Below are 15,666 nucleotides of genomic sequence, written 5' to 3' on the forward strand. Positions count from 1 at the left end.
CTTTTCCAAGGGTTCCCTGGCTTCTCAGGTTTGGGGTGTGTGTGTGTGTGTGTGTGTGTGTGTGTGTGTGCATGCACACACTTATGGGAACACAGAGGTCAAAAGATGGTGTCACATATCCTCTATCACTCCTCACCTATTTTTTTTTTTTTTTGAGACAAGAGTCTCTCCTTGAACATGAAGCCCATGTTTTCTCTGCTGTGATTTCCCAATTCTCCTGTTTCTGTGCCCCTACATCATGAAGCTGTGGGTTCAGGCATTGATGTCTGGCTAGTTATTCTGGTGTTGGGATCCAAACCCTGTCCTCATGATTGCACATGATCTTAACCACTTAGCCATCTCCCCGGTCCCCAAATGTCTTTATTTGAAATCCTCCCACTGTTCCATTATTTCACATATCCCTTTAGGGGCTATCAACTCTCCTCTTCACAAAGGTGAGACACTGAGGTGCACAGCAGCTAGATCCCTGGACCCACTGGTCATAGCAATACTAGCCAGTCCTTCAGTACCAACGCTGGCCCAATTTCAATAGTACCTTCTTGTGATTGCATTGCAGCCAGATGATGCTCAATCAACTTACTTTCTGCAAAATAGTGATTGCTTCAGCTATTTAGGATGGATACAAACCACAGCAGTTACCTGGTATGGATAGCCTCTACATTAATTGAGACATAGTTTACAGAACCAGGCATGGATACAGTTTCTGCCTGCATGCCATTGACCATGATTCCATGTGTGACTCTGGTGTGTCTCTAGACTAAGGAAGTAATAGGAACACATGAATGTCTGTTGAGGAGTAAGTCTTTATCAGTTCATCCTTCCCTCATATCTCATAGACAGAACATAGCTGTAGTAGGCATTTTTCTCATTGATGAGACCAAGTACCTTATAAAAACTAAAGAAAGAAAGGGTTTATTTTAGATTATAGTGTGAGGGTCCAAACCATCATGTGGTTAAGTTACGGTGGAAGGGATGTAAGACAATGGATCACACTGTATCTGTGGTCAGCAAATGGAGAGAGAGAGAGAGAGAGAGAGAGAGAGAGAGAGAGAGAGAGACTGGTTCTCAATTCCCATTTTTCTTTTATTCAGTCCAGAACCCCAGCCCATGAAACAGTACCTTACATATTTAGGATGAGCCTTCCAATCTCCTCAGTTAACCTAGAAGTTTCCTCACAGACACATACAGACACATATATGTCTCCTAGGTGGCTCTAGACCCTGTCAAGCTGACAATTAATATCAACCATTACCACAATTAACCCATCCCTAAGAGAGATGACCCAGTTCCGATGGCAACATAAGATAGTCTTGAATGTGCCTTGGTGATGGTTGATCCTCTTTCTCAGAAGATTTGGATCTACCTGGATATACCTTGTCCAGTGCCCTGCATGCCAAAAAGTTAAGTCATGTATGCACAGTATACCATGTCAGGTTTTAGAAGGAAAGCATAGTTGTATCCAGCTCTCTCATTGGCAGGGAATCCCACAGCCCTTCAAGGCTTGACTCTCTCCTCTGGGAATGCTCTTCCATTTTTTAAATCTTTGTTTCTGGTTGACCTGGTAAGATTTTTCATTTTCTTTCCGTCTCCTTGGCCATTTCTGAATAAAGTGTTGAAGATAACTTGTGCTCAAGCCTCCAAAGGATTAGCCCCGCTCTCCTATCAAACCCTAGTACTTCAGGTTTTCTTTTTTAAAAGAAATTCTAAGCTCATACATTTTCACTCAGGCAATGGCAGCACCTATGCCCCACACCCCCTGTTAGAATCTTTGTTGCTGGAGTTTTCATCTCTGTGTTTTGTTTATAAGTGTCTAAGCAATGCTGATGTTAGTGCGAGAGCTATTCACAATATTCTAGAAATCTCCATTTGTGGAGGGAGATTAGGCAAAGTCTAATCTTTGAGTCCCATTACCCTTAAGATTACCACGATAGGAGGGAAACTTGAAGTATGGGGTGTTTTTAGGGACTAGTCTTGAATAGCTTACACCATTTGGTCTCTCACTCTATTGGTTAGCATTCATTCACAAGGCCCTAAGATAAATGCTATCTGTCCTGGGGGTGCTCTAAAGACTTTGGGAGCATGTTCATTTTGAATTGGCTGTGTCTTTTAGTGGGTCTGAGATCGCTAACTTTTTTGATAATTTAATAGATTTTGTCAATAACTTTGGGGGTTTCTCCTTTTGGCAATCAGCCAATGTATCGTCACCTACTTTTTTGGTGAGACATTATGTTTGCTCCCTGTCACTTTATCCAACTAAGAGGCTTTTCCATGAGAGAGACAGACAGACAGACAGAGAGAAAGAGAGAGAGAGAGTTGTACCTACATACAGATTGAATTTTCTGCAGTATGAATTTGTGGACTTTATTCTTATGCTCAAGGACAGCCAGTTCTTTCCTAAACTGTTTTCCTTACAGTGATAACTTGACAGATGCAGACAGAAGCAACCAGCACATTATCAATGCACAATTTTGTAAAGTTTCCCTTTGGAGCTAAGATTTCTGTAGACAGGACCTGTCAGCGTTGGTGCTTTGGAACATGGGCCTCCATCTTGCCAACCTGAGGCAGCAGCGTCTTCCACCTGCTGCCAGAAGTCTGCTGAATGTTACTTGTTGCAGTTTTATATTTAATTTATTTTACTTTGTGAGGCACAGGGTTTTGCTATGTATCTCAATGCTCATATTGAACTCATTGTGTAGCCCAACTGGCCATGAACTTATAGCAATCCTCCTGCATCAGCTTCCTAAGTGCTGGATTATAGTTGTGCATCCTCATGACACACTCATTTGGGATTTTAATGGGGGCACATGATCATCACAGCTGTCTGTTAATCAAGCAAATGACACCCTTTATGTCTAAGCCAGAGATCACAAGCCAAGTCCTGTAATGTACAAAGAAAGAATATGAGGAACCCTCAAAATTTTTCCTATCAATAACATCCAGACATGTAGGGTAATTCCTTCAAAGGCAAATGGGACATCTTTGCCAGTCACCACTTTCAACTAATATATTTGGTGGCAACACTTGGGCATCTTTGATGGATATGCTCCTAGATGTGAAAATGTGCTCATTTCCTTTTTATTTTTAGTGTCTATATGGTGCTGGTGCTTTCATGGGCACCATGGCTCTACTATACCTTCTCACTTAAAGAAACATGTCTGTCAGGTTAGTGACTACTCAAGACTACTAATGCTCTGTAATTCATACATTAGTGGTATAACCCATCTAGTCTTTGAATCCCATTGACACTTAGCTATGGATCACCCTCTGTTTCTGGTCAGAGTTTTGGATTTCTCTTTAATTATTTTTTGCCTAAAGGGCCTTGGACATTGTGGAGAGCTTTTGAGGCTGCTTGGCAGAAATATGACATTGGCCAAGGACAAGGAAATGGGCTTCATGCAGGAATCTGACATTGGGCCATGATAAGGAAGTAGTTTCAGGCAGGAATCTAAATCTTAGGCTAGAACAAAGAAGTAGGCTTCAGGAATGAATATGGCTTTGGGCTAGGACAGAGAAGTAGGCTCCAATATCTTGATCATCCTGATTAGCACCTTAGAAACAGTGATCACGGGAGTGATCACAGGACTTTTATTGGCTTCCTTTTTCCTTGACTATTTGCATTGCTAGTTCCTCAACCTAGAACTGACCTTGCCTTTCGACATAATCTAGTTGAAACAAAGGATGGGTACGGTGGGGCTTACCATATATATATATATATATATATATATATATATATATATATATATATATGTGTGTGTGTGTGTTGAATATTAAACTTTGAGCCTTGATAAGAGAACTTTGTCTTGGCTCCATGTTTCTCTTGCCCCTCTGTCTCCTCTTCATTTCAGCCCTCCTTTCAGGTGAACCCAGTTTGTCCGTGGCTGCTGACAGCTACAGGGCATAGATGAAGACAAACAAGATTTAAATTCCTTTAAATGAGAAACTAGGTTGGTAGTGTATCTCACTAGGTGGGTAGAGTGCTTGCCTAGCATGCACAAAGTCTTCAACTTGGTCCCCAACACTTCAAAAACTGTGTGTAGGGACACACAACTGTTTCCTCCCTTTGTAGTTATAGGCTGGAGGATGAAAATTCAAGGTCATTCTTTGCATACTGAATTTTAGGACAACCTGGGCACTTGGTTAAAAATAGACTAGAAAGAAAGAAAGAAAAAAAACCAAGGAAACAAACAGTAAGTAAGAAAGAAACGTGAGCTGGGCGGTGGTGGTGCACGCCTTTAATCCTAGCACTTGGGAGGCAGAGGCAGGTGGATTTCTGAGTTCGAGGCCAGCCTGGTCTACAGAGTGAGTTCCAGGACAGCCAGGGCTACACAGAGAAACCCTGTCTCGAAAAACAAACAAACAAACAAACAAACACAAAAAAAGAAAGAAAGAGAAAGAAAGGAAGGAAGGAAGGAAGATAGAAAGAAAGAAAGAAAGAAAGAAAGAAAGAAAGAAAGAAAGAAAGAAAGAAAGAAAGAAAGAAATTCGAGAAAGATGAAGAAAAGGAACAGGAGGAGTTTCTTTGGCCTTGGCACAGGGAGCTCCTCCTCCCTGAACTGTGAATTCACGGATTCTCTGCTTAACATTGGTATTCCTTTCTATCTGGCACCACTTTCAGATGGTGTTTGTAACAGGAAGATGATAGTTTGGGTGATGCTAGTCTGCCTCCTGGTGGCTCTTTTAGAATTGGAAAGTCTGCCTCTTGCTGACTTGAGATAGGGCCTGACCCCAGAGGCTGCAGGAGAGGCAGAAAGCTCTGTTAAATCTGGCTGGAGCATCAGTGTATCGTCACTGACAGTTTACCACCAAGGTGTCTGCTCTCTTCTGACACTTTATGTTTCTACCTGGGGCTTTCATGGAGGCTCATCTGGAAGGTACAGGGATCTCTTAGAATCTTGTACTGGGCCCATAGTTTTCACCTTCCCAGCCCTTTCTAATTGACAGAGATAGAGCTGTTTGAAGACTCCTGTGGTTCTCAGCTATGGAAGGGACTTTGAAAGGTCATGTTGGCCTGGCATCTCCATTGTCAAAGCCAGAGATGTATTTTGATATTCTGGACTGGAGGGATTGGGGGTCTGTGAGGAGACCAGACAGATAGGAGTCTGGTGCAATAAGAGATTGTGTGAAAAGCCATGGCTTTTGGGGACCAAAAAAAAGTGCCTGGTAAAGTGGCTAAAGCTGATGTCAGCTGTCAGATGCAAAACTGTGGACCTGGCTTTTTCTAGCTTCAGCCTGGCTGGCTTTCACAACTAAGCTCAGCCTACGCTAAGGCCCAGGGTTACCACGTCTGACCCCCACCCCTCCCTCTGCACCCACACCCTGCTTCTTGCCACCCTATTCACCCCTCCAACTTTATTTTGTTCCTTTAAAAGAGAGCATTAAAGATAGGCTTTTGTGCAAAAATATATTTTATATGAAACTTCAGTAGTCATACATTTAAAAAATCCCACAGTATCATAACATTATGATTTTATCCTAAAAGTTTTTAAATAAAATCTTTGCCCTGATTCTTGCAAAGCCCCTTCACAATACAGGAGCAAAGTAAATAGGGAGGAGGGGGGGGGACTGCAGGTAACACAACATTAATGTGACATGAGATCTCCAGGGCTTTACATTCGAATCACACCAATGTACGTGGCAAATTAAATAAGAATATCAATAATTTAAAGACCATTCCTTAGACCATTTCACATTCCTACAGACAGCTCCTGATCCTTAGGACTGTAATCAACTCATTCCAGCACAGTTCTCAGAAATGACAAGGATGAGGAATTTTGCTTCTTGGCTCTGATGTTGGTTTCTGTTCAGACACATGTCTTCAAGGCTTTGGAGTTGGGATTTTCTTGTCTAAGTATGCTATGGCCTCCTCGACCCACTTCTGATGGGCGTCAGCACAGACTTCCATGCCCTTCTTGGTCTTGAAGCTGAAAGAAGAGGGTTCAGTTAGAGAGTATGTAACTTATCCTGTGAGTCCCTGCCTGGTGCACTACCCCAAGTTGATGACATTACCCAGGGATGGAGGTGGAAGAAGGTAAGACAATAGAAGGGCCTGGTGGGAAGATGCAGTTCTCATTGGTCAAAGAGAAGGCCCCTTGGTTCTTAGTGGGAAAAGAAAGTTCTCAACTGGTGGCTCTGAAGAGAGTGGTGGGCTTCAGTTTTCCTACTGAAAGTTATGTGAGTTTGTGTTAGAGATATAGTCTCTACACATTGAGTATAAAATCCTATTTACTGCCTCAGGGATGATTTAGCACTGAGTGGGTGAAGGCAGGGGTTATGTACGTACACAACAGCTTCCCAGGGACACCGACTACTGGTGATCTTTCTGTAGCTCTTGAGATACTTCATGGGGATCTTCTGCTTCTTGACAAAGCAGCATGTGGATGGATTGGACCCATCTACAATGAAAGAACAAGAAAAGGTTGTTTGTGGTAGATTGTGGGTCTTTCATTGATGCTTAAAGGAATGCCCACCCTAGCTTAATGTCTCTCCTCTTTAATATGTCCCTCAATTCTTTCTCACTTAAATGGGTTATGTGCCAGTCAATAGAGGCAAAAAAGAGCTGATGACGATTATGGGTGTCACTGGAAAGCATTAGTATAATGCCCCAGTTCCAGAATAAGGAGACACTGGTTATGAGTCCCCCTTTAGAATAAAAGAAATGGTGTTTAGTTGTGACACAGCCTCTGCATAACTACTGTCTCTGGAAATTTGGGCTAGATAAAGCACCCACTAGACATTGAGCCTCTTCCCCTTCCCTCTTCTACCTGAGAACACACATCATCCCCGACCCCCATTTGATGACCCCATCACCACAGAAGCAGCTGTGGCAGGAACTATCTTGTTTCCACAAATGGGTCCTAAGGGAATCAGGTTTAAGTTCTGGAACTGTCATTGGACTGGCTTCTTGTCCTTCTTTTAATTGACTTACTTTGGCAAAGCCGATAAGGGGAGACTATGGGTAAGCCTCATTCCGTAATGGTCCATGAAATATCCCAGAGAAGGTATAGCATGCTCTGGGAAAAAGACGGCATGCTGAGTCTCACCTGGTTGGGCCCACACGTGGACGGTGAAAGCAGCGGCTGCGAGCAGCAGGCACAGAAGCATGGCAGAGATCCGCATGGTGGAGAAAGGGAGAGAGAGCTGGCTTCAGTGAAAGTTGGCAGATTCTGTGCTGGCCTTGCCTCTCTGCTCTTCTGGCAGCTCTGCCTCCTCTTTTATAGGCAGCAGATAGGGAGGGATCTTCCTTTGAAATGAATCACAAGAGGGTGTCATTTGATGCTGGCTTATTTCCATTTAAGCACCAGGAATGGAAAATGAGGTGGTAACTCTGTCCAGATAGAACACTGTACTGCGAACTCTGGCTTCCCAGCAGCTCAGCTCCTCTTGGAAAGAAAAGCCTTTTTGCAGAATGAGGAAGGAAACAGAGATGGCAGAGTCAAGGGATTCCGATTTCCCCCTTCAAGCAACATCCCAAGGAGCCCTAAGTCCAGAAACAGGCACTAAAATTCTGGCTGGATTTAAAAATGTGCTTGAAGGTGGAAAGTCCTGGTAACTTTTTAAACCTTGGAGGAAAAGACGTTAGCAAACAAACATAAAGCATTTTCGAACCCCGTGTTTAATATAGTTTTTAATTACTATGTGACTTAGAACAAAACAACTCTTTCTTTGGGTTTCAGGTGGGAAAGCTGACTGGCTTCAGCTAGCCAATACTTGGTTGTAGGTAGATGATGGCTGAGCTTGAGGAGCATCCCAAAGCATTCTCTCTAAATTTAGTGTCTGGAAGAATCTTAGTAGCTATAGTTTAGACCAGATGCTGCTCTTTGGCTTCCTTTCTTTCCCTCTTTCTCTGCGTTCCACCGCATATTTCACATGATGCCTTAAAGTCTCCAGGCGCATAGGCAAAACTTCTTAGCAAGTGAGTATAAAGAAACCTGCAGACTTGTTTTTAAACCACTGTATAGAAACAGGTCTGTAACTTGATAGCAGAGAGACTATTAGACAATAGCAAGGGCCCAGCTTCTGTTCCCAGAAATACTGTCCAGAAGAGTTTGGATCTTGGAATCTTGTGGTTTTCCAAATATATGATTAGCTATGAAAATATCTTTTCTAAGTAAAAGAACATAGGGAAGTCAAGCTGAATGTAGTGTTATATTTTTAATGTCAGGTCTCAGCATGTAAGAGGCTAGAGCAGGAGGAGTGTGCTCTTGGGGCTAGCTAGTCTACATTCCACGGTGAGACATCATATCAAAAAACTCCAGAGTCTAGGGATGTAAAACATGCTATGTATGAGCACCTGCCCAGGCTTCATGACCAAGATGCAAACCTAGACTCTAATCAGCCAATACTGTGACGATCCAACCTTTGAACCAAGAAAACACAGTCACAGAGTATATCACTGACAACTGGTTGGGAATTATCATCCAGATAATATAAAGAACTCCCACAACTCAGTAGCAAAAGCAAAACCAAACGACTGAATTGAAAATGCACAAAGAGTATCAATAGATGTCTCTAAAGGATGATAGACAACAGACGCTGAAAAAGGCATTCCACATTGCTGGCCTTTGGAAGCGTGTGTGAGGTGCTGAATTCAATGTCAGGTTCCCATACGTAAATAAATAAGAATGAAAAGGAAAATTCAAATCAAAACCTTCATGCGATATCATTACTTTGCCCCATTATAGTACTTACATCAAAATATCAAACTAAAGACTGGCGCTTGTAAGCTCAGTACTAGCATACTTGTCTAGCATACACATAGCTCTGGGTTCCAATCTTCGCACAATAAAGAAGTTAGCTGACAAAGAAGGAAATAGGAACTTGTTTAGTGAGCATGTAGTTTGGCTTTTATAAGGTGAAAATGGCCTAGAGGTCTGTTGTTCAATGATGTTAGGTATGTCAACACTAATTCCAAAACTATGTTTAAAGATGGAAACCATGGTGAATTCTGTGGCTTATGGTTTTGCCAACATCTTAAAAATTTAAAAGAGAATGAAGTCTTTAAAAAATGACTTTTATAGTTCTTAATAAAAACTGGTGATTGTTCCTAAAAAAATGACTCACTGGTCTGTTCCTGACTCTCCGTATGCATCGGGAACCGAGAACAAGACACGATACATACTTACTGGGAAAGCAAAACTGGGAGAAATCCAAGCAGTGGGGCTGTGGAGAGGGTTCAGTTGGTAGAACACTTGCCACGTAAGCATGAGGACCTCAGTTTGATCCCCAGAACCCACCTAAAGGTTGAACAAAGTAGTACAAACCTATAATCCTAGTATTGGGGAAGGGACAAGATCTCTGTGGCCCTCTCACCAGCCAGCCTGACCCACTGAGTGAGTTCTGGGTTCAGTGAGAGATCTTATTTCAAAGAAAATGTGGATAGTGCCTGAAGAACAATATCTGGACTTCTGGCCTCCACGCAGATGTGCCCATGAAACCCAGCAATGAGAGATGATGCTCAGTGGTTTTGTGCTTCTACATATGCATCAGGAAAGATGCTCCTGGACCAGGAGCTGTGCTCTTGTTCTCAGGATGAACATCCTTGACCATGGCTTCAAGATCTATCATCTATGGGTTTCTTATGTCCATTTCCACCCGTTGGCTATACTAGTGCTGGAGCTGGGTAGACATGCCTGTCTTTAGTAGTTATCCCAGCTGGTACAGACCTTGGGCTTCTGATTATCTTGGCAACAAGATTTTTAACAGCCCTACTGCTGCTGTGCTGGGCTACTGGTATAGGCAAACCACATTTCCCTGTGTGCTTTTCTGGCTGTTTTCCTTGCTTCATCCATACCTGATCCACATCTCTTTTAAGACAAAACTCCCAGGCTTAAATGAGAGCTCCACATTTGTTACCAATTCCTTTCTTTACATCACTTTGTCCAACTGAAAGCCTCTACAGATAGATGATTTATTGTTCGAAACCTTTAAAAAATCCATCCTCATACTTTTATAGTCAAATGGTTTTCAGTAAAATTTTGGAGGGCATGCCCTCCAGTAAAGAGAGACTTCAACAAGCAGTGCTGGGTCTATCTCTGATAGTCAGAGATCTATCTTCAGAAGAATAAAAGTAGACCCCAGCTTTCACAGTACACAAAAATCAACTCAAACGGGTTAAAGATATAAAATGTAAGACCTGAAGTCATGAAGTGACTAGAAGGAAGCATACAGATGTTTCATGATGTGGGAATGGGCACAAAGCTTATGGATAAGATCCCAAAGCAAAGAATACAAAAGCAAGAATCAGACAATCAAATTTTATCAAACTAAAGCCACAGGAAAAGAAGCAATCAGCAGGGTTAACAAGTTAATTCATAGAATGGGAGGAAATATTGCACCCAATAAGGGGTTCCTAACAACAATGTGTGAGGAACCCGATCAACTCTGTAGTGGAGAACAAGACAAAACACAACACAAACCAAAACAAACAGAACAAAAGGATGCTCACAAAAACATCTAATCGGAAATGATCTGTAAGAGCCAGATGTGGTGGTCCATGCTTGTAATACCAGCACTTAGGAGGTGGAGGGAGGAGGACCAGGAGTTTTAGACCACCTTTGGCTTCATAATGATTTCAAAACTAGCCTGGATGACCTGAGACTGCATCTCATCTTCATACCACCACAAAATGTATAAACAGTAGATCTAAAAAGCCACTCCCTAAGTGGAGGCATAGATAAACAAAAGAGTCCTCAACTTTACTGAACATGAGGTATAATGGTTAGTGTCGATTGTCAGCAGAATCCAGAGCTACCCTACCAGGGAGGAGGGCCTGTGTGAGCCTGTGTGAGCCTGTGTGAGCCTGTGTGTGTGTGTGCTTGCCTGTGGGAGTTATCTTGTCTGTGCTAGATTAATTGAAATGGAAAGACTTGCCCACTGTGGGTGGCACGATTTCCTGGCTGGTATCGTGGACTGTGTGAGTAGAGGAAGGGAACTGACCGGCAGTCTGTCTTTATCACGCTCTTTCCTGCTTTGGTTTCCTGCTTCAAGTTCTTGCTCTCATCTCTTTCCCTGTGATGATAAAACTAAGAAGAAACTCTTTCTCTTAGAATAAGGGTATTTTTTTCATAACAACATGAAAAGAAATGAATACATCAGGGAAAGGCAAGTCAAAACCACAGTGAAACCTCCCTCCAGTCAGAAGGGCTATTGCTAAAAAAAAAAAAAAAAAAATGTCAAAAATTAAATAATACTGACAAAGATGTGGAGGAAGAGGGGACCCTTGAAACTGTTAATGGAAACGCAAATCAGTGCAGTCATTGTCAGGAACAGTATGGTAGTTCCTCAAAATATTAAAAACTAGAATTGGCAGTCTTGCAACCCTGCTCCTGGGCATAAAGCCAATGGGGTAGGAATCACTATGCCAAGAGACATCTGTATTCCATGCTTATAATACCATGGTCCACAACAGCTAGGAAATGGAAATGGCCCAGCATTGGTTGATAAGTAGATGAAGATGTTGTGGTAATAGAGTGGATATCAGCCACCAATGGATGGAACCCTGTCACCTTTGGCAACATGGCTGAAACCGGATGTCATCAGGGTACATGAAATAAGCCAGACACAGGAAAACCAGTCTCATGTGATCTTCCTCATGTGAGAACCATGAACGTTGACTTCATGAAAGCTGAGTGTAGAATGGTAGTTACTAAAAACTGAGTGGGGCAGGGGGATGGGCAGACCAAATAAAGTTAACCAACAGACACCAAGTTACAGATGGATTGGAGAAAAAAGTTCTGGTGGTTGAATTATATGCTATTGATTTATAATTTATATTTAAAAGGCCAGAAGAAAGGATTCTAAGGGGTTTCAATTTAAAGATGGTAATTGTTTCATGGGACACACGTGTGCACACACACTCATGTATGCACACACACAGATACATAGACAAAGACAGAGACAGAGAGACAGAGACAGATATAATGATGATGACTTCATAAATATATATATAATTTTTCTGCATGGTTATAATTTAAAAAAAAAAAAACTTTAAAAGTCCATGTCAGTGCTTGATTTGGAACATCAGCTGTGTCACCAGATTCTGTAAGACCCTGAATTTCTTTCCTGAATTCTTATTCCTATTCACCCTAATTGGAAGTTGGCCAAGTTTAGATCAGAACAAGAGATACCTTGAAAACCTGTGCCAGAGGCTGCAGCACGGAGTGTCCAGTAACCTGCCTAAGAGGAGACCAAGAAGCATATGTCTCAGTTACCGTGTGCCACCAGGGTCTTCTGGGAAACTCTGAAGACCTACCAATGGGAAGAAGAGCTTCCCCTATTTCAACACTCCACACCAGAAGCCTTTGGAAAGTTGTATATTTAAGTTTTTTTTTTTTAATTTACGTTTAGTGGCTGGAAAGATGGTTCAGTGGTTAAGAATAAATATTGCAGATAATCAAATTTGGTTCTTAACACCTATGTCAGGTGGTTTACATCTGCTTGTGACTCCAGATCCAGGGGAGATCTAATACCTTATGGGCACCTCAGGTGCCTGCACTCTGGGCACCAACTCACACAAAGACAGACAGATACACAACAGTTTTAAAACTCTATTTATCTGCTTATTTACTTGTGCATTTACACACACATCTGCCAAGGCTTTTGGTTGGAGGTCAGAGATCAACCTGTAGGAATCAGTTCTCTCTTTCTACCATATGGGTCCCAGGGATTGAACTGAGGTTTTAAGTCCTGGTGGCAAGTGCCTTTACCTACTGAACCATCTGGCTTGCCTGTGTGCTCTCATTTTATAAGGATGTTAGTATGTTAGCACAATGTATTAGCTACGGTTCTCTCCATGTGTATATTATATATGAGTTATATACCCACACATGTATATATATGTATATATATATACATGCACATATATGTGTGTGCATAATTATAAAAGATAGTTGATTGTTCTGAGTTCTATAACTGTTCGATGAATAATTCCCCAGTGAACATCTGGAAAGCCAGCATTCCAGTAGCTATTCAGTCCATGAAGCTGGACACCTCAGGAAAACAGGGGCCAATGACCCAACTTCAGTCTGAGGCTGAAGGCCTGCAAGCTCCATGGAGAGTCCCTGGTGTGAGATTCTATTGAAAGGTTGAAGAGCATGAAGTCGGGGTCCACTGGAGTGAGCCTGTATTAACAGGCTGGAGAGAGTGGAGTCGGGGTCCACTGGAGTGAGCCTGTATTAACAGGCTGGAGAGAGTGGAGTCGGGGTCCACTGGAGTGAGCCTGTATTAACAGGCTGGAGAGAGTGGAGTCGGGGTCCACTGGAGTGGAGCTTGTGCATGCCGTTTGCTTGTTTTGCTTCTACTTCTCTTCTGTCTCGACCCCTGGCTAGTTGGATGCTGCCACCTTATTAGTGTGGGTCTCTGCTAACTGCTGACTTATGTTCCAGTCATTTCTGCACTTTCATAGGGAAAACCAGAAGTATGATTTGCTAATGTCCTAAGCATCACTCAATCACACCACATGTACAATCAGGATAAACCATCTTGTGCCAGCCACTTAGAAAGCAGCTGGGTTACAAAGTGCAGCCTTTACCTACACAGTACCAGACAAAAGGTAACATCCACACTTTTATTTGGCTGTCTTCTCAGCAAACCAGACTATGCCCGGCTACTGAATATAAACCTTGCCTGGTGCCTAAGCATGCAGTCTGAAGGGCAGCTCTGTCTCTCAAGTGTCACTACACTAACCTAACACCTGGAACCTGTGCATGTCCTACATGACCTTGCAAAGGGGTTTGAGGATGTGATTGACATGAAGACCCTGAGATAGGACATCATTTTGGATGTGAAAATGAGCTCAGGACAATCACAAAGCTTCCTACATATAAAAGCAAGAAGGTTGAATTAGAGAACAGATGTGACCACAGCAGGTGTTATGGTGCATGCCTATACCCTAGCACTGGGGAGTCTGAGGCAGGAGGATTGCCATGAGTTCAAGGCTAACCTGTGCTACAGTGGTAGATTCAAGGCCACAGTGTGAGACCCCCATCTCAAAAAGCCAGAAACAACAACAAAAACTGTGGTTAGAGAAGCAGGGGACATGCACACAGAAGGAGAGAGGGAAGGAAGGAGGGAGGGAGAGAGAGAAGTGGGGAGACAGAGAGGGAGAGAGAATATATAAAAGTAGTTTCTAGAAGTTTCAAAGGGCAAGTTTTGTTTTTTGTTTGTTTGTTATTTTCTTCTAGTGATATGTTCTTATAGCTAGGCTGCCTTGTCTGGTCTAGCTAGAAACTTGATGTGCCAGGGTGGGGGAATACTCAGGAGGATAACTAGAGGAATGGACCCCTCCCCCCCACTTAGAAGAGAAGGGAAGGGGGGATGGGGAGAAGGATTGTGAGAGCAAACTTTTTAAGGGACCATAGCTAGATTGCCTCTGGTGTAGACTTGCAGCCTTAACAATCCCACTGCATGCTAATGTATTTGGTTGTTTTAAGCCATTAGGTTTACGGTGGTTCGTTAGTGGCAACTGGGGACTAATACAGAGTGTGGTACCTGGGGCAGGGCACTGCTGCAATAAATCATAGAAATGGCTTTCGAATTGAGCAATAAACAGAGTCTGGAAGCCTGAGAATTATGGGAAAGGATGAGACATTCTGGAATAGTGTTGGCAGCAACAGGAAAATGAATGTATCCAACTTGCCTCCTCAGATGCCTAAGCACTGCCAGGGCTTTTATTCAGTTCCATTGTGCAAGGACCGAGGAACCCATGCTTACTTCGAGAAAAAGAAACCTAGTCATTATTTCACAAGAGTGAGTAGCTAGGACTTGCAGATGAGTGGGGACAGGCTATCTGCAGGGTTAAGTATTTGTGCCCCCCTTCCTTTCTCTTTCTCCCTCCCAGGTCCTTTGCAGCCAGTCAGCCTGGCACCAGAGGCCCCCTGTTCTATAAGCTGCAAAACAGAGACCAACTCATTTTTAATTTATTTCCTCTTTGCCTCTTTGTATCCACTATGATTTTAAGATTTCTTTTCTGACCTGTAACCAGCACCGAGGACCACTGGACCTGGAATGTAGGGTCGGTGAATTCATCACACAGATACCTACAAACTGTTTGCTGTCTGATATAATGGGGTCCTTGGAGCTCTGAAGGAAATCCTCAGCTTCAGCAAGAGATCCGGGTCTGACTCAGAAATGCTCCAATGCTCTGAACTGCAGCAATGACAATTTTCCAGGAGACATGCTCCTAAATCAGGAAGGGAAACGTTGGCCCCTGTTGATCTTTGCAACACCTCTCCTGCCCCCACTGAACTGATAGATGCCTCTTGCTCCTAAGTGATTGAGTCAGTGTCCCACCTGCCAGCCAGAATTCTCCCCAGCACCTCATGCTGCCAAAGAGGGTGCTAGGTCGCTAGGTCTAGCTTGACAGAATCTTTCTCCCCACTAGATGGAGAGAGTGAGCACCATGGGAGTTTATATCCTAGAGAAAGAAGCTCTTTCCTTGGTGGAGAGGCTATCTGTGTGCTCCTGTGTTCCAAATGCCCCTAAGATGAGTCCCATGCCACAGACCTCAGATGGACATTCAGAGAGAGAAAATCTACCCATTTGAGCAGACAACCTAGGTTCCTCTCTGTAGAGTCAGGGTGGTGATGGAAAGAAACACATTCAGATTTCAGGGAAGTTGCCTCATTAACAAGCTCAGGAAAGGTCTGTACCTTAAGCCATTTCCTATGG

The 15,666-nt window shown here is 43.0% G+C and overlaps 1 protein-coding gene across 1 annotated transcript; it reads right to left on the reverse strand.

The window, feature by feature from the left end:
• Positions 1-5,393: 5,393 nt before the first annotated feature.
• LOC117709857 (C-C motif chemokine 7) lies at positions 5,394-7,196 on the reverse strand. The gene is made up of 3 exons (XM_034504260.2): positions 7,041-7,196; positions 6,281-6,392; positions 5,394-5,921 (listed from the first exon to the last, which is right to left on the reverse strand). Exons 1-3 carry the CDS (start codon positions 7,114-7,116, stop codon positions 5,816-5,818), a joined length of 294 nt encoding a protein of 97 aa, XP_034360151.1. The 5' UTR covers positions 7,117-7,196; the 3' UTR covers positions 5,394-5,815.
• Positions 7,197-15,666: the final 8,470 nt, after the last annotated feature.

Source organism: Arvicanthis niloticus, chromosome 6 (genome assembly GCF_011762505.2).
Source record: "Arvicanthis niloticus isolate mArvNil1 chromosome 6, mArvNil1.pat.X, whole genome shotgun sequence".
Lineage (NCBI taxonomy): Eukaryota > Metazoa > Chordata > Mammalia > Rodentia > Muridae > Arvicanthis > Arvicanthis niloticus.

Bases quoted from the DNA above. Each gene is read 5' to 3' on its own strand.
- LOC117709857 (XM_034504260.2), bottom strand. From the start codon at position 7,116: ATGCGGATCTCTGCCATGCTTCTGTGCCTGCTGCTCGCAGCCGCTGCT. The intron at 6,393-7,040 runs GTGAGACTCAGC...CTTTCATTGTAG, and splicing joins CCACGTGTGGGCCCAACCAG to ATGGGTCCAATCCATCCACA. The intron at 5,922-6,280 runs GTACGTACATAA...CTCTTCTTTCAG, and splicing joins TGTCCCTGGGAAGCTGTTGT to CTTCAAGACCAAGAAGGGCA.